The 27,963-nt window shown below is 51.3% G+C and overlaps 11 protein-coding genes across 11 annotated transcripts; 2 read left to right on the forward strand and 9 right to left on the reverse strand.

Moving 5' to 3' along the window:
• Positions 1–30: 30 nt before the first annotated feature.
• On the reverse strand, positions 31–5,294 carry PSV08DRAFT_12165 (uncharacterized protein). The gene is made up of 3 exons (XM_014224171.2): positions 4,938–5,294; positions 1,846–4,884; positions 31–1,795 (listed from the first exon to the last, which is right to left on the reverse strand). The coding sequence occupies exons 1-3, from the start codon at positions 5,052–5,054 to the stop codon at positions 110–112; spliced, it is 4,842 nt and encodes a 1,613-aa protein (XP_014079646.1). The 5' UTR covers positions 5,055–5,294; the 3' UTR covers positions 31–109.
• A 1,423-nt stretch (positions 5,295–6,717) lies between these two features.
• PSV08DRAFT_354825 (uncharacterized protein) lies at positions 6,718–7,174 on the reverse strand (the record flags this gene model as incomplete). Its single annotated transcript, XM_014224170.2, has 2 exons — positions 6,718–6,837; positions 6,929–7,174. The coding sequence occupies 2 exons, from the start codon at positions 7,172–7,174 to the stop codon at positions 6,718–6,720; spliced, it is 366 nt and encodes a 121-aa protein (XP_014079645.2).
• Positions 7,175–7,551: 377 nt separating this feature from the next.
• PSV08DRAFT_364951 (uncharacterized protein) lies at positions 7,552–8,682 on the reverse strand (the record flags this gene model as incomplete). Its single annotated transcript, XM_014224169.2, has 1 exon — positions 7,552–8,682. The coding sequence occupies exon 1, from the start codon at positions 8,635–8,637 to the stop codon at positions 7,552–7,554; it is 1,086 nt and encodes a 361-aa protein (XP_014079644.2). The 5' UTR covers positions 8,638–8,682.
• An 842-nt stretch (positions 8,683–9,524) lies between these two features.
• Positions 9,525–11,686, reverse strand: PSV08DRAFT_364952 (uncharacterized protein; the record flags this gene model as incomplete). The annotated part of the gene is made up of 1 exon (XM_014224168.2): positions 9,525–11,686. The coding sequence occupies one exon, from the start codon at positions 11,684–11,686 to the stop codon at positions 9,596–9,598; it is 2,091 nt and encodes a 696-aa protein (XP_014079643.1). The 3' UTR covers positions 9,525–9,595.
• A 459-nt stretch (positions 11,687–12,145) lies between these two features.
• Positions 12,146–13,261, forward strand: PSV08DRAFT_324968 (uncharacterized protein). Its single transcript, XM_014224167.2, has 2 exons — positions 12,146–12,643; positions 12,733–13,261. Exons 1-2 carry the CDS (start codon positions 12,330–12,332, stop codon positions 13,202–13,204), a joined length of 786 nt encoding a protein of 261 aa, XP_014079642.2. The 5' UTR covers positions 12,146–12,329; the 3' UTR covers positions 13,205–13,261.
• Positions 13,262–13,760: 499 nt separating this feature from the next.
• Positions 13,761–15,548, forward strand: PSV08DRAFT_364954 (uncharacterized protein; the record flags this gene model as incomplete). The annotated part of the gene is made up of 1 exon (XM_014224166.2): positions 13,761–15,548. One exon carries the CDS (start codon positions 13,761–13,763, stop codon positions 15,522–15,524), a length of 1,764 nt encoding a protein of 587 aa, XP_014079641.1. The 3' UTR covers positions 15,525–15,548.
• Positions 15,549–15,552: 4 nt separating this feature from the next.
• On the reverse strand, positions 15,553–17,677 carry PSV08DRAFT_208151 (amino acid permease/ SLC12A domain-containing protein). The gene is made up of 4 exons (XM_014224165.2): positions 17,449–17,677; positions 16,962–17,392; positions 16,709–16,887; positions 15,553–16,650 (listed from the first exon to the last, which is right to left on the reverse strand). Exons 1-4 carry the CDS (start codon positions 17,619–17,621, stop codon positions 15,754–15,756), a joined length of 1,680 nt encoding a protein of 559 aa, XP_014079640.1. The 5' UTR covers positions 17,622–17,677; the 3' UTR covers positions 15,553–15,753.
• Positions 17,678–18,739: 1,062 nt separating this feature from the next.
• On the reverse strand, positions 18,740–19,345 carry PSV08DRAFT_354831 (uncharacterized protein; the record flags this gene model as incomplete). Its single annotated transcript, XM_014224164.1, has 1 exon — positions 18,740–19,345. The coding sequence occupies one exon, from the start codon at positions 19,343–19,345 to the stop codon at positions 18,740–18,742; it is 606 nt and encodes a 201-aa protein (XP_014079639.1).
• A 539-nt stretch (positions 19,346–19,884) lies between these two features.
• Positions 19,885–21,818, reverse strand: PSV08DRAFT_364956 (major facilitator superfamily domain-containing protein). The gene is made up of 4 exons (XM_014224162.1): positions 21,523–21,818; positions 21,029–21,450; positions 20,359–20,972; positions 19,885–20,302 (listed from the first exon to the last, which is right to left on the reverse strand). Exons 1-4 carry the CDS (start codon positions 21,781–21,783, stop codon positions 20,067–20,069), a joined length of 1,533 nt encoding a protein of 510 aa, XP_014079637.1. The 5' UTR covers positions 21,784–21,818; the 3' UTR covers positions 19,885–20,066.
• A 3,095-nt stretch (positions 21,819–24,913) lies between these two features.
• On the reverse strand, positions 24,914–25,515 carry PSV08DRAFT_354833 (uncharacterized protein; the record flags this gene model as incomplete). Its single annotated transcript, XM_066092882.1, has 2 exons — positions 24,914–25,403; positions 25,457–25,515. 2 exons carry the CDS (start codon positions 25,513–25,515, stop codon positions 24,914–24,916), a joined length of 549 nt encoding a protein of 182 aa, XP_065948631.1.
• Positions 25,516–26,445: 930 nt separating this feature from the next.
• On the reverse strand, positions 26,446–27,920 carry PSV08DRAFT_373435 (glycoside hydrolase; the record flags this gene model as incomplete). The annotated part of the gene is made up of 3 exons (XM_014224160.1): positions 26,446–27,198; positions 27,256–27,682; positions 27,733–27,920. 3 exons carry the CDS (start codon positions 27,918–27,920, stop codon positions 26,446–26,448), a joined length of 1,368 nt encoding a protein of 455 aa, XP_014079635.1.
• Between the last annotated feature and the right edge of the window lie 43 nt (positions 27,921–27,963).

A 27,963-nucleotide genomic window follows, 5' to 3' on the forward strand; every position in this document is an offset into this window, starting at 1 on the left:
TATAGGGACCTTCTTCAATCAATCCTTTGGCATCGATTAGAAAATCAGCTTTGTTGTAATCTACTCAATCGCGTATTGTGCCACAATATAGACAAGCATCTCGGGTAATCTACGAGCGCGCAAACCCACAAGTCAAAAGACGCTTGACCTTTGACACTCCCCCTGTCTTCCCCTTCTCTTCCTCCTCTTCCTCCCCGATTACACGCAGGAAAACTTCATCCAACGTGGTCGGAGAAACAGAATAATACTCCAAACCCAACTCTTCCCTATTCGTCTCCAGCAACTGAATCAACCCAGGAATACCCCCAAGATCCGACGCCGACTCCTTCGACCCCACTCTCGTCACATCCACATCAGCGGCCTTGCCATCTTCTTTGTCCATATGGGCAGCCTCAGTCGCTGCAGCTTTAAGCACCTTGAACCTCAACTGCCCGTGGCCACCCCCTCTGGATCCCCACTTATCAAACTGAACTCCTGGGATACTTCGTGCAACCCACTGCTTAACCTGCTCCATTTCCTCTTCAGTAGTCTCAGGCGCGGACTTCAAGACAAGCTGAACGACCCACGCGTCACCGTATTGTTCACCGAGATCTGACACAGTGCCGAGAGCCAGCATCTTGCGCTTCATGATGCCCACGCGCGTGGCGAGCTTGTCTGCTTCTTCCATGGAGTGCGTAGTGATGAGGAGGGCGCGGCCCGGGGCCGCGACACCGAGCAGTGTGCGCCACATTACTCGTTTGGCGGCTGCGTCCATGCCGCTTGAGGGTTCGTCAAGGAGGAGGACAGAGGGGTTACCCATGAGTGCAATGCCCAAGCTGAGTTTACGCTTGTTGCCGCCGGATAGTTTTGATGCGAGACGGTCGGCAAAGCGGGTCAGACTGGTTGCTTGGAGGATGGCTTCGACGCTGGCTTTGGGGTCGGGAACGCCGCGGGCGCGAGCGTAGAAGTAGAGATGCTCTGTAACAGTCATGGTGTCCATGGCATCGAATTGTGGGCATACTCCTAGGTTGCCTCGGGCAGCGGCGCGTTTCTTGACGATGGAGCTGTCTTCGATGAGGACGTCGCCACCGCCGTTGATGTGAGTTGTAGGGTGGATATCTCCACGGATAAGTGAGATGGTAGAAGATTTTCCAGCACCGTTGGGGCCCAGAAGTGCGAAGACCTGACCTTGAGGAATACCGAATGTGATGTCGTTAACAGCGTGATTCGAGCCGAATTGCTTGTGAAGGTGCAGTGCGCGAAGACTGTCTTTGCATTGCTCGGTACGAGCAATCTCCGCTGCGACTGCCGGTGGTACGTTTTCCACATTCTCTTCAGAATGGTGTTGGCGGCTTTTATCGCGGTTAAGGAATGGAGGTCGATACCCAGAGTCCCACCAGACCAGGGCAATAAAGAGAACGATGATTTGAACGATGAGATACAGGATCGGGCCACCGTAGACGGTGATAGCGCCAGGATAACTTGGGATCCGAGTGCCATCGCACAAAATACTAAATGAGTTGAGCGACAGTAGTTGCGTTCTCAGCAAGCTTGCCGAGGGCGAGATGATCGAGACGGTCCAGTGAAAGTAATCAATGTACGAGTCTATGGCGTAAGCAGGGGCGTAGGTGAGAATCGCCATGTATCCAATGAAATAGATGAGGTAAAGCGAAACCATGCCTCCAGCCGCGAAAGCAAAGGCTGCAAGTTGCGAAGTAACCACGATTGAAATGAGGTACGAGAAGAGAATCGCGCATAAGCCGTACAGAAAGAAGACAACGAAGAGGTATCCCGGCGCGTAAAATGCACTCGATGCCTAGGTCAGGGTCAGCGTGTTTTGCATTCATGCATGTTTGATCGACTTACTGCGACAAAGATGATTGTTGTAACGGCGGAAATTATAAGCACAAATACAAAATCAAAGGCCGTGTATGCTAGCCACAAAGGCACAGCACGAATACCGTTACTGTAATGCAAAGCTCGAACATTCCTCAGCCGTTCTTGCGTGGGGTATAAAGCGAACAAGGCCGGGTATACACACATGGCGAGGCCAAAATAAAGTGTAAGTTGGAGAGTGTCTCCCATACTAGGAGCAAACGGAACGGCAAACTTCTGGTATTGCGTCGCAATTGTAATGTTGCTAGCAATGCTGTCAAGCATGTTGAGTGTTACCATACCGCCAATAACACCGCCATTAGCGAGGTACGCCATGACAAGGGGCCCATTTTGATTTAGGAAGAACCCACCGGGCGTGATGTTGCGGAAGCGGGTCTGTATAAAGCTGTTAAAATCGTCAAGCGTATTCGCAATTTCGAAGTCGTTCTCTCGAACACCAGTCCGTTGGATGATGGTCTCTACCACGGGGCCGGCAATGCTACGCGGTCCGATTGGAATCAGTACTTCGCTGTGACTGCTTGAAAGCGAAAAGATTTCTGGGTCGTTGGAAGCGGCGCCCGGATCGCAACCGACAGCTTGGTAGCCTGCAAGGAAGAGTGTAACCAAGCCAGCTGCAGCAATAGGGAGAATCAGTGCGAAGACATAGGGCCAGAAGTTGCGCTTGACGATGGTGACTCGCTTTTGTATCAAGATCAGTACTTGCTGGAAAAGACCCGTACCGCGGCCTTTGCCCATGTCAAGCCTCTTCTCTGGGTCTGAAACGTTATCCAAAGGCGCATCGGCATCCTTTTCAGAATTGGCGTCGTGCTCGCCATGCTCGGCATCCATGAGATTATATTCCTTGACTTCTTCAGCGTTCGCCAGAAACACGTCTTCGAGTGTTGGCCCAACGATATCGTAATTCTTTACACCGTGATCTCTCAAGATGTCCACAAACCTAGTCGCAGGGAGCGCATCAGCAAACTGGTACTGAACCATGCCTTCTGAGGGTGAAGGCTTCTTGACTGCATCAACGGGTGGTTTGACCGGGGCGCTCTTGGGATAAGTGACATGGTATCCAGCGCCGACCTCATGCTTGAGCTGGACAGATGTGCCCTTAGTCTTGAGTACACCGCGGGAGAGAATAGCGACGTAATCAGCAAGAACGTCTGCTTCGTCGAGGAAATGGGTAGTGAGCAAGAACGTGCGATCGCCACGCTCAGCAAGCAAGATTTCCCAGATCTTTCGTCGAGATAGGGGGTCTAAACCAGATGAGACTTCATCAACGCAGCAGACCTTGGAGCCACCAGTGAACATCATTGCCAGTTGAAGCTTTCGCTTTTGACCACCAGAAAGTGTGCTTGATTGTGCCTTCATCTTATGGCCTAGATCACAAGCGCGGATGAGATCTTCAATCTTGTCTTTCGAGTCGAACTCGCCAGTGGACTTGAGCTGGTTGAACAGGCGGACGTGCTCATAAACATTGAGTTCGTCCCACATGACGTTCTTCTGGGGACAGAGACCAAGACCACCAGTACCGTCAATCTCGATGGCGCCACTAGTGATGGAGTTGAGACCAGCAATAGCGTCGAGTGTGGTAGACTTTCCACTACCGTTTGCACCAAGCAACACCATGATCTGGCCCTTGCGCGCCTTCATGCTGAAGTTGTCTACAGCAACAACTGTCTCTGGGGGCTTTACTCCGAATTTGGACAAGACATTGCGACGGAACCAGCTAGGAGTCCAGTGTTTGGAGAAATTTGTAAGAATGATGTTGTGATCCGGCGACGAGGTTGTAGTTTTCCTGTCAGCTGATACGGTACCGTAGAGCCATCGCTCAACAAGAGCACCTAGGAACGGGTACACAAGAGTTTGGATGATGGCGAAAACCCAAAAGACAATACCGGGAGTCGTCCACACGTGATCCTCGTATACAGGTGGGGCTTCAACCATATTCATGCCAATGAGTCGTCGTTCGAACCGCGCCACACAGATTGTGAAGAAGACATAGTTGATGGGCGGAAAGATCAAACTGAGCACATAAACAGCGGAGGTGCTAAACGGACCAGCAACCTGTGCAATGATAGCCAAAAGGATGGGAATCATGACAATGGTGATACCGGATAGTTGTGCCTTTCTGAAAAACGCCGCGCCAAAGATCGAGAAGCTCGTTAGTGACAATCCAGCAAGAACGTGGAAGATGATCAGGATGATAGGATTTGAAGACAAAAAGGCCACGGCCCAAACTATGGCTCCCATGATGACCCATCCAGGGAAGTAGATAATATCAAAAGCGATGTGCATGGATAGGAGGCGCGCAAACTGCGTATGCCAAGCCTTCTTCGCAGGAGACATCGCTTCGACAAGCTGTGAGATACCACGTTCTCGCTCCTCGGCCATTTGTCCAGTGAGCTGGTACGTCACACCGCAGACACCAATGTACAAGGCTGCGCCCATGATGTCAATGAGGGCGCCCATGAAGAGTGTTCGAATCCTGTCATCGTACTCCTTCTGGGTCTTGTCGGTATAGGGATACTCGTTGGTCTCAGGAATTGGTCTAGATCCATCCACAGAAGCGATGGCTTGATCAATGGCGCGCTGAAAGGGAAGAATGTATATCTGGACATCATTGTCTTTTTGGTCCACGTAAATGTTCTCGCCAAGGGCGCCATCTGATCGAAGTGTGTAGTTCCAGGCCCGTCCTTGACCCTCATTTGGACTGGAGTAGAAAGAGGCGGCGCCAAAGCAAGTACTGGCGCCGCGCAATGAGCTCGCACAGGTTGTGAGCAGCTCCACTTCTGATCCTATCGTAATAGCCTGCAGCCCTGCGTCGCGCACAGTTGTAGATAGTTGGTCGATGACCTGATCAATCTGGCCACCAGTGTTGCCATTGTTTACAAAGATGACCTTGTCACGGCCGCCTTTAGTAGCAGCGAGAGCGTCGGGAAAGGATCGAATGGGGGACGGGTTGCCGATGCCGAACTCGGAGGGTGGTACGAAGAAGTTCTTAGCGTAGGTAATGAAGAACATCTGCGTGCGTCATAGTTAGCCAGTGGTGCACTGTAAGGGATCCAAATACATACAAAAATGATAGGAGCCCAGAATGCGCGCACGCTCGTGAAGAACCAGTGGCGCCAAAAGACGACAAGTAATGTCTTCTTTGTGAGGATCCATGTCTGGCTTGCGATTGCGCCAGCCATGATGGATGTATATGCCCGCTCGGTGATTGGATGGGAGAGGCGGATGGACTATTTGACAAATTTGTAGGTATCTCAGCGCTTATTGCAACTGCTGTTCGTTGTGCTGCTGTCTAATGGCAACCATAGTTCGCTGTTCTGTTGCTTTTATTAGAACCGCAATTCGTTGTTCTGCTGCCCTTTCTCGCAACCGTGATTTAGTTGTCGTACCCAATAGAGGTATGCGCAATAGATATCAACCTGTTAAGAGGTGTACATGTTTCTAGTAGTTTTACTAACCGATTTCTTGGAGTTCGAGAGTAGAGTTCCGCTAACGTATATGCTTACCCAAATCTGATACGCTGCTATATAGCAGATAGAGAATAAGAAAAAGACAAATCAAGTCGTCTATGCCCGCTACGGGTGCGCTGATGACGATGAGGGGGTGCGCTGGTGGTGAAAAGGCTGTCCTTAGCCGCCAGTCGTCGCTATCGTGGTTGCCTTGATGTTTGGGTGTTTACTCTTTAATTATTCGAGGGGCCGACGGCATCGCTCCTCACGGTCTGAAACAAGCAAAAAAAGGATATCAATCAGAAAGCGGAAGGAAGGGACTCGAGCAGGAAGAAAGAGACATGTCATTAGCTGGTGGAGGCAAACTGGCCAACATGTCCCGGTCGTACTCAGCGTATATGGGACGACGCCGAGCAGAAGACGTCTTGCCGAACGCCCTGAAAACGCAGCATCCCTGTTGATGTGCGCGTGTTATGATCCCCATCGGTGTTGGCGTGCCGGCGCCGTGCCAAAGTCGCGCATGGAAAAAGTGGACTGGTCTTTGGCCCGAGCCATTCTCTTCTCTCTCAACTCCGTGGCGACCAGAACGTTTGTCCGTCGCATAATCTACCCGATCCTGTTGCTACTTCCACATGTAGAGATCGTGAATGTCGTGCCAATGGCGGTGAGGCACATACAACAAAGGGCCTTTTTTCTGTGCTTGTTACGGCAGCAAAAGTGCCTCGGCGGCAGAGACAGCCATTACATCCGCCCAGACCACGCCCAGTCGCCGAGTCTTGCTGGTGACCAGCGAGCCGCTACTCGGTGCTCCAAGAATCGCGATGGCCGATGGAGAGGACAAGAGCTCGCGTACAGACCCCTGGCGAGGCTGTGTCCTCTTCGCTCTAAATCACATGCGCGTCATCGATTTTCGAGCCTCACAATGGTCTACCATGATTCGGTCGTGTAAGTAAGACGGATCAGAAGGGCCGAAGCGTGCTCGTAAGAACTTGACAGGACAGTCGCGCAAGCTTCGCAAGCTTTACCAGTGCCCTGGGATACTTTCGCCTACGTGGACAGCATATGTAAGAGAGAGGGTTTAGATGGGTCAGAACGTTAAAGCTAGTATTTGTGGCAGCGTTCTGTTGCGCAACTGAATGCGGCAAGTCTTGGCGACAATCACGTGAATTGTTAGTACAGCCGATTGCATACTAACTTGATGAAATCATGTCCATGAGAGATTGATTGCATGATTCGAGTCTCTACCATCGAGTGGGTACCCCTCAATCGAAACCTAGAGCATGGTGTACTGCGCAGTCCCATACCTATACCGAGTCCATATTCCTAGCTAACTGCCGTTACCCACAGTGGCACCCCATCTCTCCATGCCCCCTCGGCGCCTCAGGCACCCGGGCACTTACTCCCCACCAGTCTTAGTCTTCGGCTTAAACCCAGCCTGAGCCTTCGACTTCTCCAGAATCTCACGCGTCTTCTCGTCAACCGCGTTGGGCGGATGCACAAGCTTGCAGCAATTGTCCTGTATACCCCCATTAGCATCATCCTCTAAAACAAAAAGAACAAGAATCAAGAAGGTGAAAAGCGAAAAAACAGGATCAATCTACACTTACATAGAGCCGGACCTTGATGTTATACTGATTGCTCAACATGCAATACGAGATCCAGCGACACGACTGCAAACTATCGAACTCCCGCTTGCACTTGGGGCTGCAGGCGCCATCGCGCGCCTCAAGCGCGAGGCGGTTGTTGGCGATGGAGGCGGACTGCGTAGTAGAGCTCATATCTGTAGGGAGTGCGGTGGCAGAACCGATGAGGAAGAAGAGAGGGATGGACTGGAGGATGTTGGTGAGATGCATAGTTGATTATATCTTGATAGTTTGCTGTTGACTGAGAAAAAAGGTGTGTTGGTAGAGGTAGAGGCAGCGCAATGGAGGGGGTTATATAGCGGGTTGTTTGCCAGATCCAGCAAACAGATGAGCCTGCGTAGTGAGTGGAAAGAAGTCACGATACCAATACTTACCGGCGAACAAAGTGAATTCACCTACCTCTATCCACCTTCACTTCCCCGCCCCGCTCCAATCACCCATCTCAAAATCCCAGTCATAATAGTAGCAAAAGGACAATCCACAATACCTCAAAACATTTTCAATATGTACTTCCTTTTTTAAAATAACAGTAATAATCCTAGAGTATCCAGACTCATCTTATACATGGCCGCTGCACACTCATCCTTTTACCTCTCTAAACTCCTTCTCGGCGTATTCGTAGCAGGTAGCTCACTAATCGCAACACCGATTCCATCCAGCTCAACCGGTTCCGCGAGCCCCTCTCGCTGACCCGGAACAGGCTCTCGCACACGGAGACTACTCGCGTCTTCGTCGTCGCGCTCCAGCAGGATACTCAGCACGTGGCCCCGTTTCTTCATCACCATGCCGTACCCGATGTTCGAGACAGTGGTTTCTTGCATGCCAGCGGGGTACGAGGGCGACATGGGACTGATGGGATAGGGGTTATTGGCATCTGTAGACCAAGCACCCGTGTCCTGGCTTCCGCGAGGGATGGCCTCGTTGTTGGAAAGTGGTGGTGCTTGGGTGTTTGCGGTTTTTGCGGCTTGCGCTTGGCTCTTGTGGCGGTGGATGTACCAGATGAGGATGACGCCGGCGATGATGGAGAGAATCGAGACGCTGATGCCTATTCCTGCTTTTGCGCCTGAAGATAGCGTGGATGATTCCGGTAATGCGGGTACTGCTGTTCCTGTCGGTGAGGGCGTCTCGCTGGGTGTTAGTGATGAAGAACGTGGTGGATTTCCGGGAGTTCCAGTCGGTGTACTAGCCAGTGCTGTAGATTGAATCGTGTTCGTGGGTTGTGATGTTGTCGCAGCATTCGTTGACGACTGAGTCGGCACTGCAGCTTCTTGACCATTAGACTGCGTACTCGACGGCGTACTCGAGCTTGCTATCGATGACCCTCCATCATCCATGACGCTCCCACACCATCCCTGAACCTTTGCATCTGCCTCATCTCGCTGCACACTTCCACATCCTTGCGTAATACACGCCGAAGAAGCCTGCATCAACTTTCCACCCTGACAATGGCACGCAAAGTCCGTTTCACCCGCACACCCATCTTGTACCAGTTCCGTAATCAAGCATCGCAGCGCACACCCTGGCAGTTGTAGCCCAGCAATGGGAGATGCCTGGCGCGGGTAGTATATAGCATGCGGTATTGCTCCGACAAAGTGTTGTGTGAGGGTACTGACGATGAGGACGGAGATGCTGAGACGGTGCAGTGTCGAAAGCGGAGTCATCGGTATCCGCATATTAGTACTCGCCAATATACACGTTCTCAGGCACCGTTCCTCCCGAACCGGTCGAGAACGATAAGCCCGAGTCGTACTGGCCTTGATTTGGCGGCAAGAATTTGGAAATATAGAAAAAAACAAATGGAGCGTTTACTCCTGGGCCCTCAGTTCGGCCTTCCGCGAACCTAGCATTCCGCTGCTTTGTCTTGTTTCCTCCCTCTTTTATTACGTCCTTTTACATAGGAGCAAGAATCCAGTCTTGACTTCCCAGTCGCTTGCAAAGAAAAAATAAGAAAAAAGTGGTGTGAAGAGAGCAAATGCAGAGGTTGAGACAGCAACAGGCGGAACCCCAACCAAGGTAATGTGGCCTTGCTCGCGCACGCCCTACCCTTCCCAGGTTCTCGATCCAAACGCAGTAACAGACCTTTTTGAAAAAGAGGGAGTGCAGGGATTTGCCAAAGTCAATTTTATGCACAGGCTTGGCTAATGACGTGAGGGAGGTGATCTTTGAGATACTGAGACGTGCAGTGTTTCTCTTTTATGGACTCCAGGTCCCTGGGTCACCTGGTGCCTTGGGTTTGACAAAGATGCCAAGAGGAACCAGACTGAAGGCTGTTCGGCTACAGTTTGCGGGTTGCGTACGTTGATGTTCATGCTGATTGTACTTGTATGTGTTATATAGTAGCGTGTGTTATAGATGAAGAAGTTGAAGCGTGAGGCCCAAACATGAAATATGGTGAAACCTTCTCTTACGAAAACATAGGAACAGTGTATATCCTTTCCTCCCAAATACCTGTATTGTACTTGAACTGCCGTGATTACATCAAGTTGTCTAAATATCTTACCCTCGAACAAGTTGCATACGGGCATTCATATGTACGGAGATTACGCGCCGCACTTCTAACAAGAAAGCCATCATGTGATGATTCATGTACAAGGTTTCACATCTGATCAGTCAATCTCGCTGGGGAAATGTCTACACTGAGCAAGCCACAGCGCCTGGAGCATGGTCAACCGGTCCTGCTCCAGATGCAGCAATATTCTTGGCATCAGAGTACCGAAAATACGGTTCCTCATCTTTATCCGGGATTGGTCCGGGGGTAAGCATATCCTCCGGTTCCTCGTCATAAGCATCCAGAGAAGCGCGACCAGTGAAGTCTTCCTGGGTCCGGAACTCGTTGACGAGGCTGGCTAAATCCCAATCTAAGCTGGTGTAGCTGTCGATGCTATAGCGGTCTGTATGCGCGTCGATCCAATCCGAGCCGCTGCCGACTTCGTTAATGTCTTCGTCAACATCTTCTTCCTCGTCCCAGAGATCCTGCTCCACGCCGCTCAGGAACTCCCAAATAGTTGCTAGTAGTGCCTCGCGTGGTAGGAAGTAGTTAAGCGTTTCGTTATCTTGGCCTGTCCAATCTCCCCAGGCTTCGAGAATTTCTAGGCGAGGGAATTGAGCCGCAAGCGGATGTGCCCAGGACTGAACGAGGCTTTGCTCTACGAGGGGATCTACTACAGACCCTGTCTGAGAACTGGATGATGACATGTATGTGTCACTTGCGATTGAAAGAATGGACTGAGGTCGTGCGAAGGCAAGGTGTTTGAGGTTCTGAAAAAGAGGAGTGTTACTTGTCTGGGAGAGAGTAAGACTTTCAATGTCAAGCAAGCATTCGCTCTCGTGAAGGTCAGCGGTCTTAAAGGGCGTCCTGGGCCCCACCTTCGTGTCCATCGGGTTCTGGGAGAACTCGTCAGTAGGCTGCACCGGTGAGGCATCTTTGACTATTTGCAGATCTGGCAGGTGGCAAGAGATTCTCAACCGTAGAGTTTCAAGCAGGTGACAGTTCTTCCCTAGGCTTCCGAGTGCGGTGAACTCCAGGTCGATCGCTGTTTGTGGATGGAACTTCAGTTCAAGATCTACAAGTCTTGGTAGGCCTCTGCAGAATGTTTCAAATTGAAGACTGGAGATGGCTGATCCATCGATACCCTCTGGTCCTGCGGTGCATAAACTGATGTCTTCCAGTTTTGGACAGCCCGCGGAAAGCTTTATTAGTGCGACCCCAGAGAGTGCTGGATACGATGTAGCCGAGGGAAAGTCAACCGCAAGCTGACCAATGTTGATTTTTAATGATTGGAGTTGTTGGCATTGTGCCAGCGTGGTGATGATTCGATTTAGAACATCGGCGTCGTCCTCTTGTTGCACTTGGTCAGGAATGCGTGCAATGTCTAATTGTAACTCTTCGATGAGTTGCAGATGAGGTAGTAAGGTAAGAGCGATCTCTGGGTAGCACATGATGTGTAAACGCCGTAGAGAGAGGAATGAAGAAGGAAGAGCAGATGGGCCTGAGAAGTAAGGTACTAGCTGCAGGCCAGGTTCGAGATCGATTTGTAGTGCTTCAAGACCAAGTCGTTGACTGAGATTTTTAAAGATGATGTCCTTTGCTGAGAAACCGGCATTCATTATGCGAACGTCTGAGATGCTTGGCGCAGAATCCAGTAAATCCAGGAGCACATGAAATTGTAGTGGGTCCTCGAGATCGACTACATCTGGGCCGATGTGTATGCTGACTAGATTTGGTTTAAACAAAGCGGGCAGGATGGTGCGAGCAAAATATTCCGAGCCACGGCTCTGTGGACCCAAGAATTCCACATGCTGGAGGCCTGCGTGAAGCATGGAGCTAATTCCTTTTTCATGTTTACACCAGTCCACTTCCAACTCTAGTGTCTTCAAGTTGGGCCAGTTCAAGTTGTGCAAGTAGTCAAAGTTTGTTTCGTCGTCGGGTGGGCCTAGGACGAACAGGCGTTCTACTTTGTTTGCATACCATTGCCGTCGAGCGGGTGCCATATCGTCCAAAGCCAGGAGGTGGGGATAGCGCCTCCAGAGAATGGACGTGCCCTCGTCCGCCCACAGCTTGTTGACGAGAATCGAGGGCACGAGGGTAGGGCGGAATTCCAGAAATTCGACTGGCTGATCGGATCCTCGTTGTCGGCGATCCTTGTATTTCATGTCGGAGAGGTGACGTAAGACTAGGTGAAGAATGCGTGAATCCGCCAGAGCCTTGGCCGTGGCTGCCATGACTGCGAGTGCTGCAGACGGGAAGAGAGGTGACGATTTCAACGGGAGAAGAACTGCAAGAACTCAAGCAAGGAGAAGGGGAGAGGGTGGGATAATATCCACTTGTCGCGACAAAAGTGTTGGGCAATCAGTCATGCTGCTCTGGACCTTGTCGCCTACCTGGCGACCGGGCCAAACGAAAGCCCGGCCCACATCGGATCGCCAGGGGGCCTCGAAAGTATCAGAGCCTCCCATTGCAGAGGGTCTCTGGTGCGGGTCCTCATGCGGCCAAGTCATGCGAGGGGAACGTGTCGTCTCTAACACTGCCAGGGGACGAGGTTCGTGCTACGGCGTTTCTCAGGCACAGGGTGCAGCGCTGGCGGTGTCGTAGTGAGGAGCCGCCAGCTTAGTCAAGCAACGGGCCGGACCATTTTCGGCCCCGTTTTGTGTCGCTCTCAACTCAACCAACACCAGGCGACCACAGACAGACACTGACACTCGGATATAGCACTATGTCCACGCAGGATTCTCTCGCCTCGAGCCTCCTGCCCACTTATTCAACGGCGATATGCTCCCTTTCTCCGGGCTAGCAGAATCACATGGTGCTGACTGCCGTTCTGGCTAACTACTATATGTACATGAACGGTCGCAGCCGCTCAGGTTCATGACCTGCCAACACCCCTCGACTACTCAAGACTGCAGCCAGCAAACCCCCGGGACAGCCATGCATCTCATACTCACTGGCGCGACCGGCCTTGTTGGCGCGTCTGTCCTCCACAACATGCTTGCGCAAGAAAGCATCAGCCGCATATCAATCCTCAGCAGGCGGCCAGTCAAGATGGCGGAGGGCCACGCCAAGGCCAAGGTCATCATTCACGACGACTTCAACAAGTACGATGAGGCGCTGCTGAGTGAGCTGAAAGACGCGCACGGTTGTGTGTGGGCACAGGGAGTCTCCCAGAATGCCGTTAGCAAAGAGTAAGTATGGACAACACATAGTACATGGTTGGGCAATGCACAGACACTGGCCTACTTATCACATACATGTGTATTCACAACCATTGCAGGCAATATCTCCAAATAACCCACGATTACCCTCTGGCGGCTGCCCGCGCCTTTTCCTCTCTGCACCCGGACTCGCCATTTACGTTTGTCTATGTGTCGGGTGAAGGTGCCACGCAATCCCCAGGTATCTTTACCACACTGTACGCGAGGGTCAAGGGACAGGCCGAGTCTGCGCTACTTGATTTTGGCAAAAAGAATGCCATGTTCAAGGTATACAATGTGCGGCCAGCCGGGGTGGACTGGTCGGGCCACCCCGAGATCCATCCATTCATACCCAAGCAAGAAATGTACAAGAAGGTCATCCTGCCGCCGATAAATCTGGTGTGGAAGAGTATGGTCACGCCAACTAGGGAGATGGGCAAAGTCATGACGGAGCTGGCCATGTCCAGGGGTGAGCCGTTGGAGGGTCCGGATGTGGAAATGGAAGGCCGGCTATTATCCAACATTGCTCTCCGGCGTATGGGAGGATTGTGATACCCGTTGGAGATAGGACTGAATCGTGTTTTCTTCTTTGTGGGATCGAGGCCCCCAGTACGTCCATTTCGTCCATCCCAGCTTGTCCCTTTTCTGTCAGAGTGCATTTGGTCATGCGTGCTTGCTTTGTTGCTTTTGCGAGACGCCACCTGCTGCATGGCAAGTTGCAGAGCTGGCGTCATCCGAGTGTTTGCATCCCGACAAAACTTTCCATCGCATGTTGCGACGAACAAAGGCGAGAGAACACAGCATGGGAAACATGTACCCACGGCGATTCACATGGTGCTTTTTCCCGTGTTGGTGCTATGTGGAGCAGAGGCACGTGGAATCGTTATCGGGTGCGGAACATGACGGCATCGAGACCCTGGTTCGGTGGTGGGGTCGCGTGTCTGACGCACTAGGAACGCGTCGTCCCGTCTTCGTCCCCAGGTCGAATTCCCCAACCTCCATCACGCTAAGCAAGAGAAAAAAGACTCGACACGTCGCTGTTGGGAGACAAAGAAAAACACATCCGCCAAGTCTGTCCGTCCCTCGAGTGCTTTGCTTTCATCCCGCCATGGACGGCGACGCCATTCCTCCGTCATCACCTCCGCATTTGGGCAGCATCAGCCCCCAGAGCCCGCCCTTCTTCGAGCCCCAGCACAACGCCTTCACATCAAAGTCGAGCTCCCCTCCTCCCCTCTTTTCCAGCGACGACTCGCGCGAATCCGTCGACGTGACAAACTATGAGTCCCCGCGCATCCACAAGAACAAACGCAAGGGCGCGTGGTGGGACAATCGCGAGTCTGCCCACAATAGCCCAGAGGTCAAAAAGCCAAAATTCTCCCGCAACCTCGATCGCAACTTTGATTCCGGCGTCTACATGCTGAGCGATGCGACCGACAGCTCTGATGATCTGCTTCCCCAGCACAAGTCGCCATTTCCAGACGAGATGGAATACACACATGACCACGCCATCGACATGAATGTCAGTCATACTCAAGCCATGCAAGTGGACACGTCAAGCTGCCCCGCACTTGCTGCGACCCCCGCTATCTGCAAGGTCATCATGAGTGCTGCCGAACGTGCTTTCAACCGGCAGCTTGACGAGGGTCTGGACAGGGACCAGGAGACGTATGATTTCGAGGGCCAGGGCCTCTACGACAGCGACATCACACGTATTGGCGAGCTCAGATTCGTCATCAAGGACCCGCTCGTCAACGACAGCGAGGCTCCAGCTGAAGGCCAGTTTCGGTCATTTGAGCCCGAGATCCACCTCAACCTTAACAAGAACCGACTTCGACGCCTTGTTCCCTCGCTCTTCAGCGTCACATGCCTCAACAGCCTCGCTCTGCGTGAGAACGAGATCGAAGAGCTACCACAAGATATTCGTCGACTGGAAAGCTTGGAGGAGCTGTACGTTTCGCAAAACAAGCTCAAGTATCTGCCTTTCGATGTCGTCAACCTCCTATGGCCGTATGGCAACCTAGGCCGTCTCACTACCATGGGAAGCGATCTGCTAGAACCCATGACGTCCAAACGCTTTCACACTCGTGCACCTGGGGAGGAAGTCTATACCCAACATCTCGACAAGGGCTCCTATGACCTCGACAGTCTGCGCCAACACGCACGCAGCCAACTGGTTCACCTTTACGAGTCGCTCCCAACATGCATAGACCGCGACTCAACAGTCTGGCGCATCCGCTACTTCGAATCCTGGGCCACCTGCTTCAGCAGCGGGCCCGACAGCAAACAAGACATGGGCTTCTACCCACACCACCCTTCCCTCCATGTCCGTGACATAGACTCAGACGTCCTCCTAGTCTATCTCCCCCGCTACATCGCCCGCACCCTAGTATCCTACTACGACCAAACCGGTTCTCTCCTCCGCGGCTCACCCTCTCTCCCCGCCTCAGACTACGAAAAATACCCCGTCATTGTAGAAACCTTACGGGGAACCTACGGCGTACCCTCGTCCGCTTGGTTCGCTCCGCCCGAACACTCAAAAGTCCCGTCTCTCCTTACAGCCACCTTGACGCGCTCGCTGCAGACAGATACTACGTCCGACCTCCGCAAGATGATTAGTAACAATGGCGAATACGAGATTCCGCGTGCAGCGGAGAAGATACTCACCCAGGCGGATAGGACGGCCGAGGGGGGTTACAGCGTCTTTCGCGAGTGCCATGCGTGTCACAAGCAGTATGTTGTGGCGCGTGCGGAGTGGATCGAGTTTTGGAGCAATGGCAATGGATACTTTCATCCATTCAAGGTTAGCGTTTGCTCGTGGGGCTGTGTGCCACAGCAAATGATGCAGCGGCCGGAGAAAGAATTGACGTGGTGAACGCGGGCATGATGGGAACATTTTTTTTTTAGCATTGGTGTTTGTGGAGACGTCTGATTGCATATATGTACATATGGGAGTTTTGGAGGCATTCGGGGATTTGGAACAACGCCCGGGCTATGGCCAGGATGCCGTGTACGAATACACCAAAAGTTTATTTTTCTTTTCTTTCTTTTCTGCGTATCTCTACATGCAGTATTGTTTCCCTTGCCGTATACACGACTCTCTTTTACTGCCAAATCAGCGTAATCTTCTTCCACCACGGGCCCTTGATCGTCCTCGCCGGCCTCTCCTCAGCAAGCACTTGTTCCAAACCGGTATGCAAATCCACCGTAAGTGGATCATACGCCCAGCCATCTTTCCTCGCCCAGATACGGTGGCCGCCGTAGAAGAGGAAGAACATGGGGATGCCCACGTACGCGGTGAAGAAGGAGCTGACGTTCCATTTCTCGGGCCAAAAGACGTCGAAGCCGTTGATGAGGCACAGGAACGTGAATGCGACAATGACAGTCCATGCGCCCCACTTGCCGACGGGAGAGCGATACGGCAAATCCGTGATGCCTTGCGCGTCGCATGCCTTGCGGAAGCGCAAGAAGATGATACCACAGCAGATCCACGAGATGAAACCAGAGGTATTTGTCAAGTTGACGAACCATGTGAAGACTACTGCGGACGAGGAGCCGACATTAAGATAGGCCAAGGCGCAGAAAAGCGACGAGGCAGCTACAGCATAGTACGGCACGCCGGACTTTGTGCACGACTTGAAGATGGATGGCGCATTTCCCGATAGTGCGAGACCGTACAGGCTGCGGCTGGACAGGAACAAGAACGAGTTTCCAGATGACCAGGCGCTGATGATAATACCGGCATTGATGATGCTGTCTAGGACGGGTATGCCTGCTCTTTTGATACCAGCCACAAAAGGTGAGGAGCCGGCGCCGGCGCCACCAGAGGTGATACTTTTGTCATTAGACGGGCAGATGACGCCAATGGCGAGGACACCGAAGATGTAGAAGATGACAAGACGGTAGATGTAGCGGCGAGCGGCGATAGGGAGATTGCGGCGGGGGGATTGCATCTCGCCGCCGGTAGCGACGAGAAGTTCAGGGGCGAAAGAGAAAGGGAACTTTTATTGGAGTTAGTTAACTTAGACACTGGTTGTGGAATAGAGAGGAACGGCCTACAGCTGAGAGAACCAAGGTAGACAACAAAGCGACGAAGCGACCTGTATTGCCTGGTTCAAGGTAGGTATTCGCTGCACCGGGATCTTTCCAGTATCGGAAGCCGAGGCGGTCGTGGTGTGGCCCACCGCCCCAGAAGAGGATGAAGGAAAGCAATAGGAGGCCTAGAATCATTATGACCTCTGTTTGTTGGGGGTGCGCAAGTCAGTTTATTTTTTTTCATCTTCAGCTGGAGATCAACGGGAAGTCAACTTACTCGTGCCAGCAAACCAGAACTCAGTTTCGCCATAAAACTTTACTGGGAAGCAGTTCAAGCCCACAATCACAACAATCATGATTGTGACCCACACTGCGATGTTCACGGGTGGACTCCAGTACTCGATGACGAGTGCAGCAGCTGTAATCTCGTATGGCACCAAAATACCGAGAGAGTAGAAGTAGAGCCATCCGAGGCCAAAGCCCAGCGAGCGAGATACATAGCGCGCGCCGAAGAGGTTCATCGAGGATCCGGGAGTAGGCAGGTAGGCAGCGACTTCAATGATTCCGGCGACGGTACAGAAAATCAAAAAGGACATGAAGCAAAAACATGCGAGGATGAAGGCTGGACCGCCGCGAGAAAGAGTGACACCGCTGCCGACGAAGAGACCTGTCCCAATTGTTCCGCCAAGCGCAATCATTTGAGCATGTCTGCAGCAATTAGCGTCTTCTCACTGGCGGGTTCGAGAGACGGGATGAGGACATACCGTGACTTGAGACCTCGCTGAGTAGTCTCATAGCGATCATCGAAGATTTCTCCGGCAATGACGGTAGGATCAACTGCTGAAGTCTTTCTCGGCCTTGCTTCCTGTACATTTCCAACGCCAAACTCGACATCTTGGCTACTTCCAACAATCTCATCCACCTTTTTCTCCGACATGATTTGCGCTTCTCCTGTCAGTTGGGAAGACTCTTGGGAGAGACCTACTGCAGACTGGACTTCGGAAAGAAAAAAAGAGATAGAGAGAGAGTTATTTAATTATGTATCAGCCGCCTCGCCACCAGGGCCTAAACGGGAAGACGTTAACTTGTGCTTGTGAAGCCGCCCGCGCATTTCCTCCGACCGATTCAAGTCCCCGGTGAGGTAGCAACGGTTGATACGACGCCGTGTACGCTATCTGCACCTTCCGCCCCTCAACGAGCGAGTACATGGTGTTAAGCGTGCATTCCAAGAAACTTGGCGTTGCTCCCACTATTCTTGATGCGGAGGCACCGAGACTCGAGGAGCCAGGGTGGTGGTGATAGCTGGTGATAAGCGCTGATAAGAGACATGAAGATGTGATAAGCATTGTGAATGTTGAAAAGGGGGGGAAGGGAGGCTTTGTCAAGGAAAACAACGAGCTCGTCGTAATAGTCTTCTTCTTGATTTCCACGCATAGTTCATGTTGGATTCTTGGGTTGATTGGTTGCATGCATTGGATGCATGCAGAAACAACACAAGGGTGTCTTGCCCGCGTGGTGGTGGGGGTTTCGGTTGCCGAGTCGCTAATGAGGCGGAGGCGGGGTAAAAGTACCTTGCATCCAGCACCCAGCAGCAACTGGATACGTAAATGCTGCTGTTGGCTTTAAGCTGGGTGCTGGGGTGCGGAGAGAAGTTGAAGAAAAGACATGTTTTGGGCAAAGCGCCGAGGCAGGTGGCGCGTCGTTATCGCAGGTTGTCCGATCCCCAAGATGAATCTAGGCCTCGCCGGGCTTAGCATCTAGTATCTCGGCATCTAAACTCCAACTGGACGGCGCGGGTTTTGTTGCCTCTTCTAAATACCTCCGTTGGTGAGTACAGCGAACGATTCATGTACCGTCTGGCTCCCCAGCACTGAAGTTACTCAAAAAAAAAACAAGCTCCATCACATCTGAAATCTGAATTGGCGAAGATAACAATATACGTCGACCATACTCTCCATCGCGACTCTTACCCACCACTAATTCCATGCTCGTGAGCTCCTCCGTGCACGCCAACCCTAAGAATGACAAGACAGTCCCTCGATATTAACCGCCCTGCTATTGGTCTTCACCACGGCGCTTTTCTCCCCCGCCTGCGCCCAAAGCCGCCGAAGCAGCAAGCCTATCGTCAAACCGCTCCTCAATCTCAAAGATTTCGTATTCCCCAGGCTCGAAAATCTTCATTCCGCAGTCACAATGTAGTTTCCCACGCTTCCCGCCAAGAAGCAGAATGTGCCTCTTGTTCCCGCTCAACCACTCCCTCTTGATGTCCGTTCGCCAGCTCAGTCCGCAGCCGTGGCCGAGACAGACGTAGATGTGTTGCGATGCGGGGTTCCGAGGTCGAGACACGATGCGTGTGTCGTTGGCAGCGTTGGACACGATGGTCTGTGAGGTGATGTTGAGCCTTTGGCTCGTGAATGTAGGTGTGATGTTCGGGTGCCAGACCAGTGGACAGCCACGGCATTGGAGAAGGCCTAGAGGGTGAGTATTTCGTCCGGCTAAATGCAGTATTGTGTTCAGATGGCCGCAGAGACATCGCCATGTCCCAACGCGGTCCCCGCTGCATCGCTGGTCATCCAGCACTGCGGATTTTGTCGCCTCGAGTTTCGACGGGAGACCAAAGAGTTGGCGGAGGCGACCGCGAAGAGAGTCGTCTGGATTCATGGTGATTGTGCTGAAGCTTCTGTACCTTGAAAACCGAAGCATTAATACTTTTGGATGAGTATACCCAAGTCGCAGTGTCGAAGACATTTTTGAATCGTCTTAGATCTGTGATTCGATTTTTTTGAGACCACTCCAAAACATGCTGCCAACAGCACATCCTACACCATCAATGTATGGATAGCTTGTTTTCGCCAAGGCGTATCTTTCTTCAATCATACATTGTCAAAAATATAGTTTCATCTGAATGCAGTTACACAGCCGAACGAGACATTACAAAAATGTGTTACAACAGATGGGTAGACCTCGTCAAATCTATCCTATTACGACTACCGAGCAGCATTAACTTGATTGAAAAAAAGAGGCTTCGAGGCAGAGTTCATTCCAAGATGATCCAACTACAGATTAAATTGCCGGCAATGTCAGTTGTTCGCATCCACCACGTTGGGAAACAGAAGATAACTTGACATCGCTGCAAACCTCGCGCGAGCGGTAGGGACTGGATTTCAGTATAACGCACATTGGAAAAAGCTAAGCAGATTGAAAGAGAGGTAGTTCAGTATTGAAATCTCAGAATCCTTGGTATTCGAGCTATGTGTGCATTCTCCTGAGACTACATTTCTGATAGTGAAAAGATCAACATTGTGTATTTCCGGTATACTCCCGACGTGTATGACCATAATCCATTCTGAAGTTCTGAGAGAAAAACCGAGCTCGTCGCGATTTAGAGTGTGTAACGGAACTGAGGGTTCTTCATGTCTGTAAGATCATCCTCGTAAGCATGATCGAATCCTTCGAGGGTGCCGGATTTGTCGCGTCGGCGATTATCCCAGATGCAAATGTAGCGGTACACGACTGCAAGAGCTGCAGTGGCGACTGCGGATCCAAGGACTGCCTTGAAACCAGGGGCGTAAACTGGAGCGTCTTTTGGCTTAAACAACAACGGGCCTAGAAAGTTACCTACATCGAGAGTTAATGATTTATACTATGTGAAATTCAAGGAGTTGAGAACGTACCAAGACAGTAGCCTACGAAGATTCCAGAGCTCGTTATCGATCTCTTGGTATATCCCGCTGTATTAGCCACGGACAAGCCCATGAGCACAGCGTAACTACCGCCGAAAGTTGAGAGAATATAACACGCGAAGAGAAGTGCTCCTTTGGAGCTTTGTGGCAGTTTCCAAAGCATAGCAGATGCAGTAATGGTGCCGCATTGACAGCCCACAATGATCCAGGTTCGAATACCTTGGACACGATAGGCCAAGTAGGTCACACTCAGTGTAACCGATCCGATGATGACACCAGCGGGCATGACGAGCAGCAATGAGTTTAGTCGGTTAAACCCAAAACCCGCAATAATTATAGGTAGGAAGCTGGAAACAGGTCCGTTGGCAATCATCATGAGAAATGACATGCTGAACGCAAGCCAGAACTTGATGTCGTATAGCGATTCCCACAGCTGCTCGAGTTTGAAGTGCTTGTTTCGTACACCGGAATTGTTTTCCCTCATACGAGCTACTGCAATGTATCGCTCGCGTTCGTTGAAGCCCTTTGCTCGAATCGGGTCAGGCGGCAAGAAGAAGAGGATGACGAATGCCCACAGCACGGTTATGGCACCAGCGAAAAGGTACCTTAAAATATGTCTCAGCTACAACTTAACACGGTTTAAGAGGAGAAATGCTCTTACATGTACTGCCAGCTGTCCAAGCTCCCGCCCTTGATATGTCCAAGGCCATAATTAACCAACGGCGAAACAGCAGACGCGTACGCAGTTGCACAGTACCACGCGCCCATTCGCAGTGCCTGTTCACTCTTCTTATACCACCCACCCACAATCAACATGAACATTGGGCTGACGCCCGATTCCAGAAAGCCCAGGAAGAAGCGCTGCGCGTAGAAGCCCCGCCAGTTCGTGCACGCGGCCGTGCACATGAGACAAACGCCCCAGACGAACAAAATGCCGGTTGCAACGCGCTCAATGGGCCATCGCTGCGCCATGACAACCGCAGGGTAACTTCCTACGATGAATCCGAGGTAGAAGATGGAGGCCGAGAAGGAATATCGATCACCCGTAGTGAGCTGCAGGTCTTCGCGCAAGCCGAATAGCGCCTGGGGAAGGGGGGAATAATAATGTCAGTTGGATATTCTCAAAATAACAAGACAGGAACGAAAAAAACTTACAGCCTGCGACAACATGGCCTTGTCGTAGTACTGGAGACCGTACGTTATAATCAGCAATGTCAGTAACTTTTTATCGATCCGGCGAACGAGCTTCTTTTCTTCCTCTAGCGTCCACGTCTCGTCTCCATTGTACTGCATGAGCACGCGGAGCGCCTCATCTTGATGTACGGTATCAACGACGGCCGTGGTCTTGAGCTCTTCAAGCGCCTTGGGCGTCGACGCCCCTTGCTCCGTAGCAACGGCTTGCTTTTCGTCGGCCATGTTGTCTGGCCTTTTTTTTTGCTCAACGCGATCCTATCGAAAAACAAGTTGGGGGGGAGTGGCAAATAAAGGAGTTCCGGAAATCCCCAGTCCGGGGAAAAAAGCCCTAGTTTTGAGAATTTGTTTAAGGCGGTGAAAAAGAGCACCGTTTTTTTTATACTGGCCATATGGGGTATCATGGTATAGGTAAAGTAGCTGAAGTGGGGTTTTATGGCAAGGGTCGGAGATTGATACTAGCTAAGCCATTGTCTGGATGACCTGGTTTATGGGTGTTTACTCAACAACAGGATCTGGAAGGCGATCCAAACAGTTCCCAACTGTGAAATTTTACAGTGATAGAGTGCTTTTGATTGACCTTGTACAACGTGCATCGGGCATCTGTAGTGACCCTGCAGTCCGGCCGCTTCCGCCATCTACCCGAGGAGGAAAGTCTGGTTCCCTATCTGATGCTGACACAATGGGGGTGGCTGCTGTCCGGCCATACAGCGTACAAAGACTGTCACGGCCAAGGACTTGGCGCGTATTTCGTGTGGGGTGGCCGGCACTACTGTGAATGCACTGACATGACACGCTCGCTGGAAGCATCGTCGCCAGTATTTCCCTTCAGAACTTCGCTTGAAGGAGATATGGAACTGCGGTGGAGCTTGTTGTACGAGTAGCTAGCTTACCGTACTCGGTAATCCGCGGTCTAATCCGTAGCCAGTCCTTGTATTGAGGCTCTTCTACATCCCTGCAACAAGCATACAACTGACCATGTTGTATTTTCAGATGTGGACCTGTCTCGTAAACAGGCGGTTGGGAAAACCACCGAAGCCCGTGCGGTGCTGTGAACGCAGACACGTTGATAGTACGGCCGCCACCTGCTCCGTGCTTCTTTGTGAGTACGTGCATTCATCGGAATATGCACCAGTCCCAGAAGAGGCGAGAAACCATAAACCTAGATTTCTATATATCCGAAACATTATGGGGTTCTGCTTGGAGCTCGCCGCTAGCAGTGAGTAGCACGGTAGTTATGATCGAGAAGTCGCATTGAGGCCCACAACGTCGTGTAGATCCTCGTATTGAAGCGTTGAAGACTGCCCAAGCAACTCTTCTAGTGAAGATGCCAACGGACTTGCATACCCCGCCAAGTCGGCGCGTATCTATGCCGGAAGCATTGTGGGTCAACAAGGACCGAAGCGGGAACGCTAAGGTTCTACCCGATGGCCTAGCCCGTTAGTACATGAAGAGCTCTCCTCTGTCTCGGTGGCCGATTCGTACTAGACCCGAACGCCTGTTCTATCAGCAGAAGTAAAACTGTCAAAGGCGCGCGTGCGTGAAGTCATGTACAAAGAGAGAGGAGGAGGCAGTTGTTAGATGGCCAAGAAGAACAGCCAATTTAGTTTCGGTTGCAAATTGCTCGACATCAGCAATGCTCATTTCTGGAACCAGAAAACGCTGCAAAACGGGCCTATTACGCTCCTATTACGCTCTAAGAACAAGGTCTGGGGTTGGGCGGAGATGGGCCCGAGAGCCACAATGACAAAGGGAGAGAACGTGGGAGACAAAACACCCGGAGTTCCGCCCTATCAAGATCGTTGACGCGCGGATAGGCCCGCAACTTTAGACCTTTATCACGCAGTAACGATGATGACCTTCGACGCGCATCGTGTTTGCTACACTCTGCAATAGTACTTACAAACTATACAAGACCAAAAAGAGGCTGCTAGATGATACAGCAAACTGTAAAAAGTACAGGCGACTTTGAAGTCCCAAGATTTTGAAACTCCGCCTGGTGGCAAGGTACTTATACTCCGACAAGGATCACAACGTAGCTCGACACGCGTATATGGAGAACAGTGTCTTGGTCCGACCACGCTAGTCTATATCCATAGCTGTTCCCTAGTGTACATACATCCCATGTACTTACACAGTAGTTCACCTCAGACTCAACCGCAACAACGGGCCAATGACGCTCAAGCTTCCGCGATTGGGTCAGGTGTAATGTAGATGCGGACGGGATGGGTACGCAGTAAGCATGCTTACTTGCGAAAAGTAGTTGTACCACCTCAACAGTTTGGTCGTTGGAAAAAGACATCCGCAGTCCCGCATACACCTGTTTTGCAAAGCTTCCTAGTGTTGTCCGGTGCATGGTTTGTTTGCCCTGACAGTTGCATCGTCGCTTCCTTTTAGTTGGTACTTGGTTCTTTCGGTCGGGGACAAGGTGGGTGTTTTATTCCACATTCTATGGTCACAAGAACTGAGCCAAGTACGTAGTAGCAGGCTGGGCAACGGACTTGCGACTAAGATGTTTGTTGGTCCCGCTCGATCTCTAGTATTTGCCCGACTCTGTTGAACTGAGATGATGCGACAACACCACGATTTTGTTTAGCAACAATCAAGACCCAGAGATGACGGGAGTGGAAGCAAGTTTGAGCTCAGCCATCGTACTGGCAAATCCTTGGCACAATATAAGGTTCATATCTGACACCGCCTTGGATCGAATCCAAGACAATGAGTTCGTCGCAGCTCGTTTCTTTTCGTTCATTGTTTGGTAGACTTGAGGCGCACAATGTGGAGAACATTACTTCACAGTGAGAGTTGCAGACGCATGTGTATAGTGCCGTGCAAGCATTACAAGAATAAAAGAGAAGCAAAGAAAAATCCGGGGAGCAGAAATGTGTGCGACTCAAAATTCTGTACTGAGTGCGTCATTGTGGGATGATGAAGATATTTCAACTGCTTCATGTACTTTGTGTTCGCGCAGTGCATACCACTTACTACGAAATCTGTGAAAGAGCAAAGAGAACGGGCGACTGAAGATTCGATGATGAAATAGTTCACTAAGATAATCAGGCTAGCTTCCCGTGTACATCGGAAGCCCTGACTAAACACATGCCTAGCCCCGCTGCGAACATGCGGCACATGTATGGGTCTAGAGTGGATCACAAACATAGTCCGTGCGATGCCAAAAAGAACTACTACTACTACTACTACTACTGCTACTACTACTACTACTACTACTACTACCACTATCAAGAACCCCACTTCATTCCCGTTCATATTTCATTAACATCCCTGCTCCCCGTCGCGAGTACCCATCTCCCGCTACTCCGCCTAGTTGATTGAAAAACAGCCCCACAAATCCGCTTCACCGCACGATCTTCGGGGTCGCGCTGATAGGAATATCCGGTCGCCCAGTCGTCCGGATGCGCTCCATTATCAATCTCTCGGTGCGACTGAGCGAGCGACAGAGCGTACCGCATCTCGCTGCCGGGCGCTGCATCTCACGCAAGTCGGTCTCGCTCCGCGACTCGCTCGCGTATGCGCGAACGGTGGCGCTGAATGGGAAGCTTGGCTGGGGACGGGCTATGCCTGGGGATCTGAGTGGGTATCCCAGATTGCTTTCGGAACTCGAATGTGGTTGTAGATGAAGTTGCCTGTGGGTATCTGGATCAACGGGCTGGCTTGGGAGAGGGTGAATGTCCTGGAGAGGGATGAACCGGTGGCACTGTCGCGCGTTCTCTAGAGCGGATTTGCGATGGTGGCGTTTGTATAGGTGAACGAGTATGAGGATGATTGCAACAAGAATCACCACGCCACCCCCAATTATGGCAAAGTATTTTCCGTTTCGTTGTAGCCTACAGGTTCGTCAGGAGTGCGCTTATACGGTGTGACCATTTCGCCTATGTACCATTGTTCTTGGTCTTTGATAGCCTCTATATGTGTTTGTTGCGGTGGTGGAGCAGACATTGTTGGTGTCTGTATCGTTACTAAAGTTGTGTATATAGTGGTAAGTGTTGACAAGTTGGTTGTCGGCGTGCTATAGGAATTGGTCGTCTCCGGTATGTCGGATTGGCCACACATTCGATTGTAGGATTGGTGAATGAGTTCGTTATCCTCGTCATCACATGCTTCATGGCATATAGCACCACTTTTGTGGAGGCTTGCCAGGTATGTTGATTGACAGACACAATCTTGGTAGGTGAAGTGGTTGGATACTGGGGCAGCCGGCGGAACACAATTTGCCTCTGATGCCTGAAGTATCTTGCAGCTGCTTGCACACTCGGGAAGGGTATTGTAGCCAAACACTGTTGAGCCTGTCACCATGTTTCGCAAGCTAATTGAGTAGTCCATGGCTGGGTGTGTGTTGAGAATATTGTGATTGTAAGTTGTGAGCTGGTGGTTTTTGGATGGTGATTAGAGTTGAAGGGCTTTGGGTTGCGCAAGAGAACGAGAGGGTATATGGGATCAGTTTTGATTCATGGTAATGGTGGCAAGTGGGACTCATGTGCGATGAACGTGAATTCAGCATAGCTTCCAGATCGTCTCTGTTGGTGAATCACCGTCGACGTGAACACAGAAGTGAACACAAGGGTTGTTTAGCCTTTCACCCTATCTTGGGGTAATTCGTCAGCATGATTTATTCATTGTCACTTCTGCTTGCTCAAAAAAGCGGACATTGAGTAAGGGTTGTGAATTCTATGTATAAACACCAGTATGAAAAAAAGGTGAAAAACTGCTGTTCTAAATGAACTGATCAAGGACGGATTTCTTGCATACTAATGTATGCTGAACGAGTGACTGTCGCAACTGATCAACGAATGGAAAATTCCACCACAAGTGCAAAAAACCCCTTGTCCCATACCACTTTCTCTCTTTTAGAGCCATACCGCGGCTCTTCTATTGCGCACTGAAGGTCGAGTTCAAAGGACCGAATTTGATGTTGCTGTAAGTGACTGTAGCATCTGCGTTATTGGTCTCAAGATCCTTTGGTACACCGCTGGTCGTCGCGCATTCTCCTCGACCAACACCGAGATCCGTGTCTGGGTTCTTGTCGGTGGGGTATGTAGAATCGAGCCACAGCATGTTGCTGTAGTGGTCATCCCACAAGCTCATGACAAGAACCATACCATTGGCAAGAGCCTTGGCCATGCCTCCCATGCCGCCCTTCTTCTGGAAGTCAGTTGGGTCACCAAAGACAGACTTCTGCTGGTCGCAGAACTTGGAGTTGATGGCGTTGCCGTCGATTCCTGCAATCTTGGATGAGGGTTGAGGAATAACCTTGCCGCCTTGGACGTAGAAGCGCCTGATCTCCATGTCGTCACCGGTTCCAACGAACTGTGTGACGACGGTGAACTTTTGAGATGTGTCGACTGTCTTGCCTTTTCCGTAAAAGTCCTTGACACCCATGCGGTAGCTGTTGAAGTCGCAACCATCCGCGTCGCACACGCCAGCATAGCGTGTGGCTGAGTATGTACCTCCACATGAATCACCATCGCAGCGGGTTTGTTCGATTGTGCTGCAAGAGTGTGGGGTGACTGCCGTGCTGACCGAGTTGGCCTCCCAAATGTCCATCTCTGCACAGCTGGAACCATAGCCGCCAACACCAGCGTTCTGATCGGTTGCCGACGGTTTCCAGCCTTCAACATTGGCCTGAAGTGATGGTCAGCATGCTAGTAACACTCCATGAGCCCACATGTTGTCACTCACCTCGCCATTAATGAACTTGAGATCCCTTGGAGCCTGGGCGTCGCAATAACCAGTCCCGTACTTGGCACCGGCTTTGTTGCCTGGGTACTTGCTGAGACCGCCATCTGCATCCATCGAGACAAAGTAAAGTGCGCCATTGAAACCGCAGGGTAGGTTGGAGACATCTACATCGAACGTGAACTCTTGGTTACCCGTGAATTTGAACATCTCGTAGGTCGTTTCATCCTTCATGAGGTAGTTACGCGATCCGATGTTTGTAGAATACGAGCCCTTGGTGACGAAGTTGAGCTTCAAGGCATTGCCGCTGGTAGTGATGCCATATGTGCCTGAATAGTCCGCACCGTCGAGGGCGCAGTTGGCAGCGCACGCCTTGTTGTCAGGGCAATATGTCGTGTCCCAAGTGTTGCCCGTATAACAGTTGGTGTAACTCGAGTTCAGTCAGAAGAAGTGGGTTAAAGTATCGTCTCTCATACATACCCATCTTTGTTATGAAGCCAACGCCAGTTGGAATCAACGACAACTTCGCCGTTATTGGTGGTACAACTTCCTGGGGCAGTGCAAGATTGCCACGTCAACTTGGGGTGCACTTCTGCCTGCTGCGTTCCCACCTGCTGGCCGCGAGCTGCATGGAGAAGAGAAATGGTAACTGCCAGAGTCCTGTACATGTTGAAGATGCTGATGTCTGTGTTGACTGTGATATTCGAGAGA

This window comes from Bipolaris maydis (genome assembly GCF_028858645.1).
Source record: "Bipolaris maydis strain C4 unplaced genomic scaffold PSV08scaffold_12, whole genome shotgun sequence".
Classification (NCBI taxonomy): Eukaryota; Fungi; Ascomycota; class Dothideomycetes; order Pleosporales; family Pleosporaceae; genus Bipolaris; species Bipolaris maydis.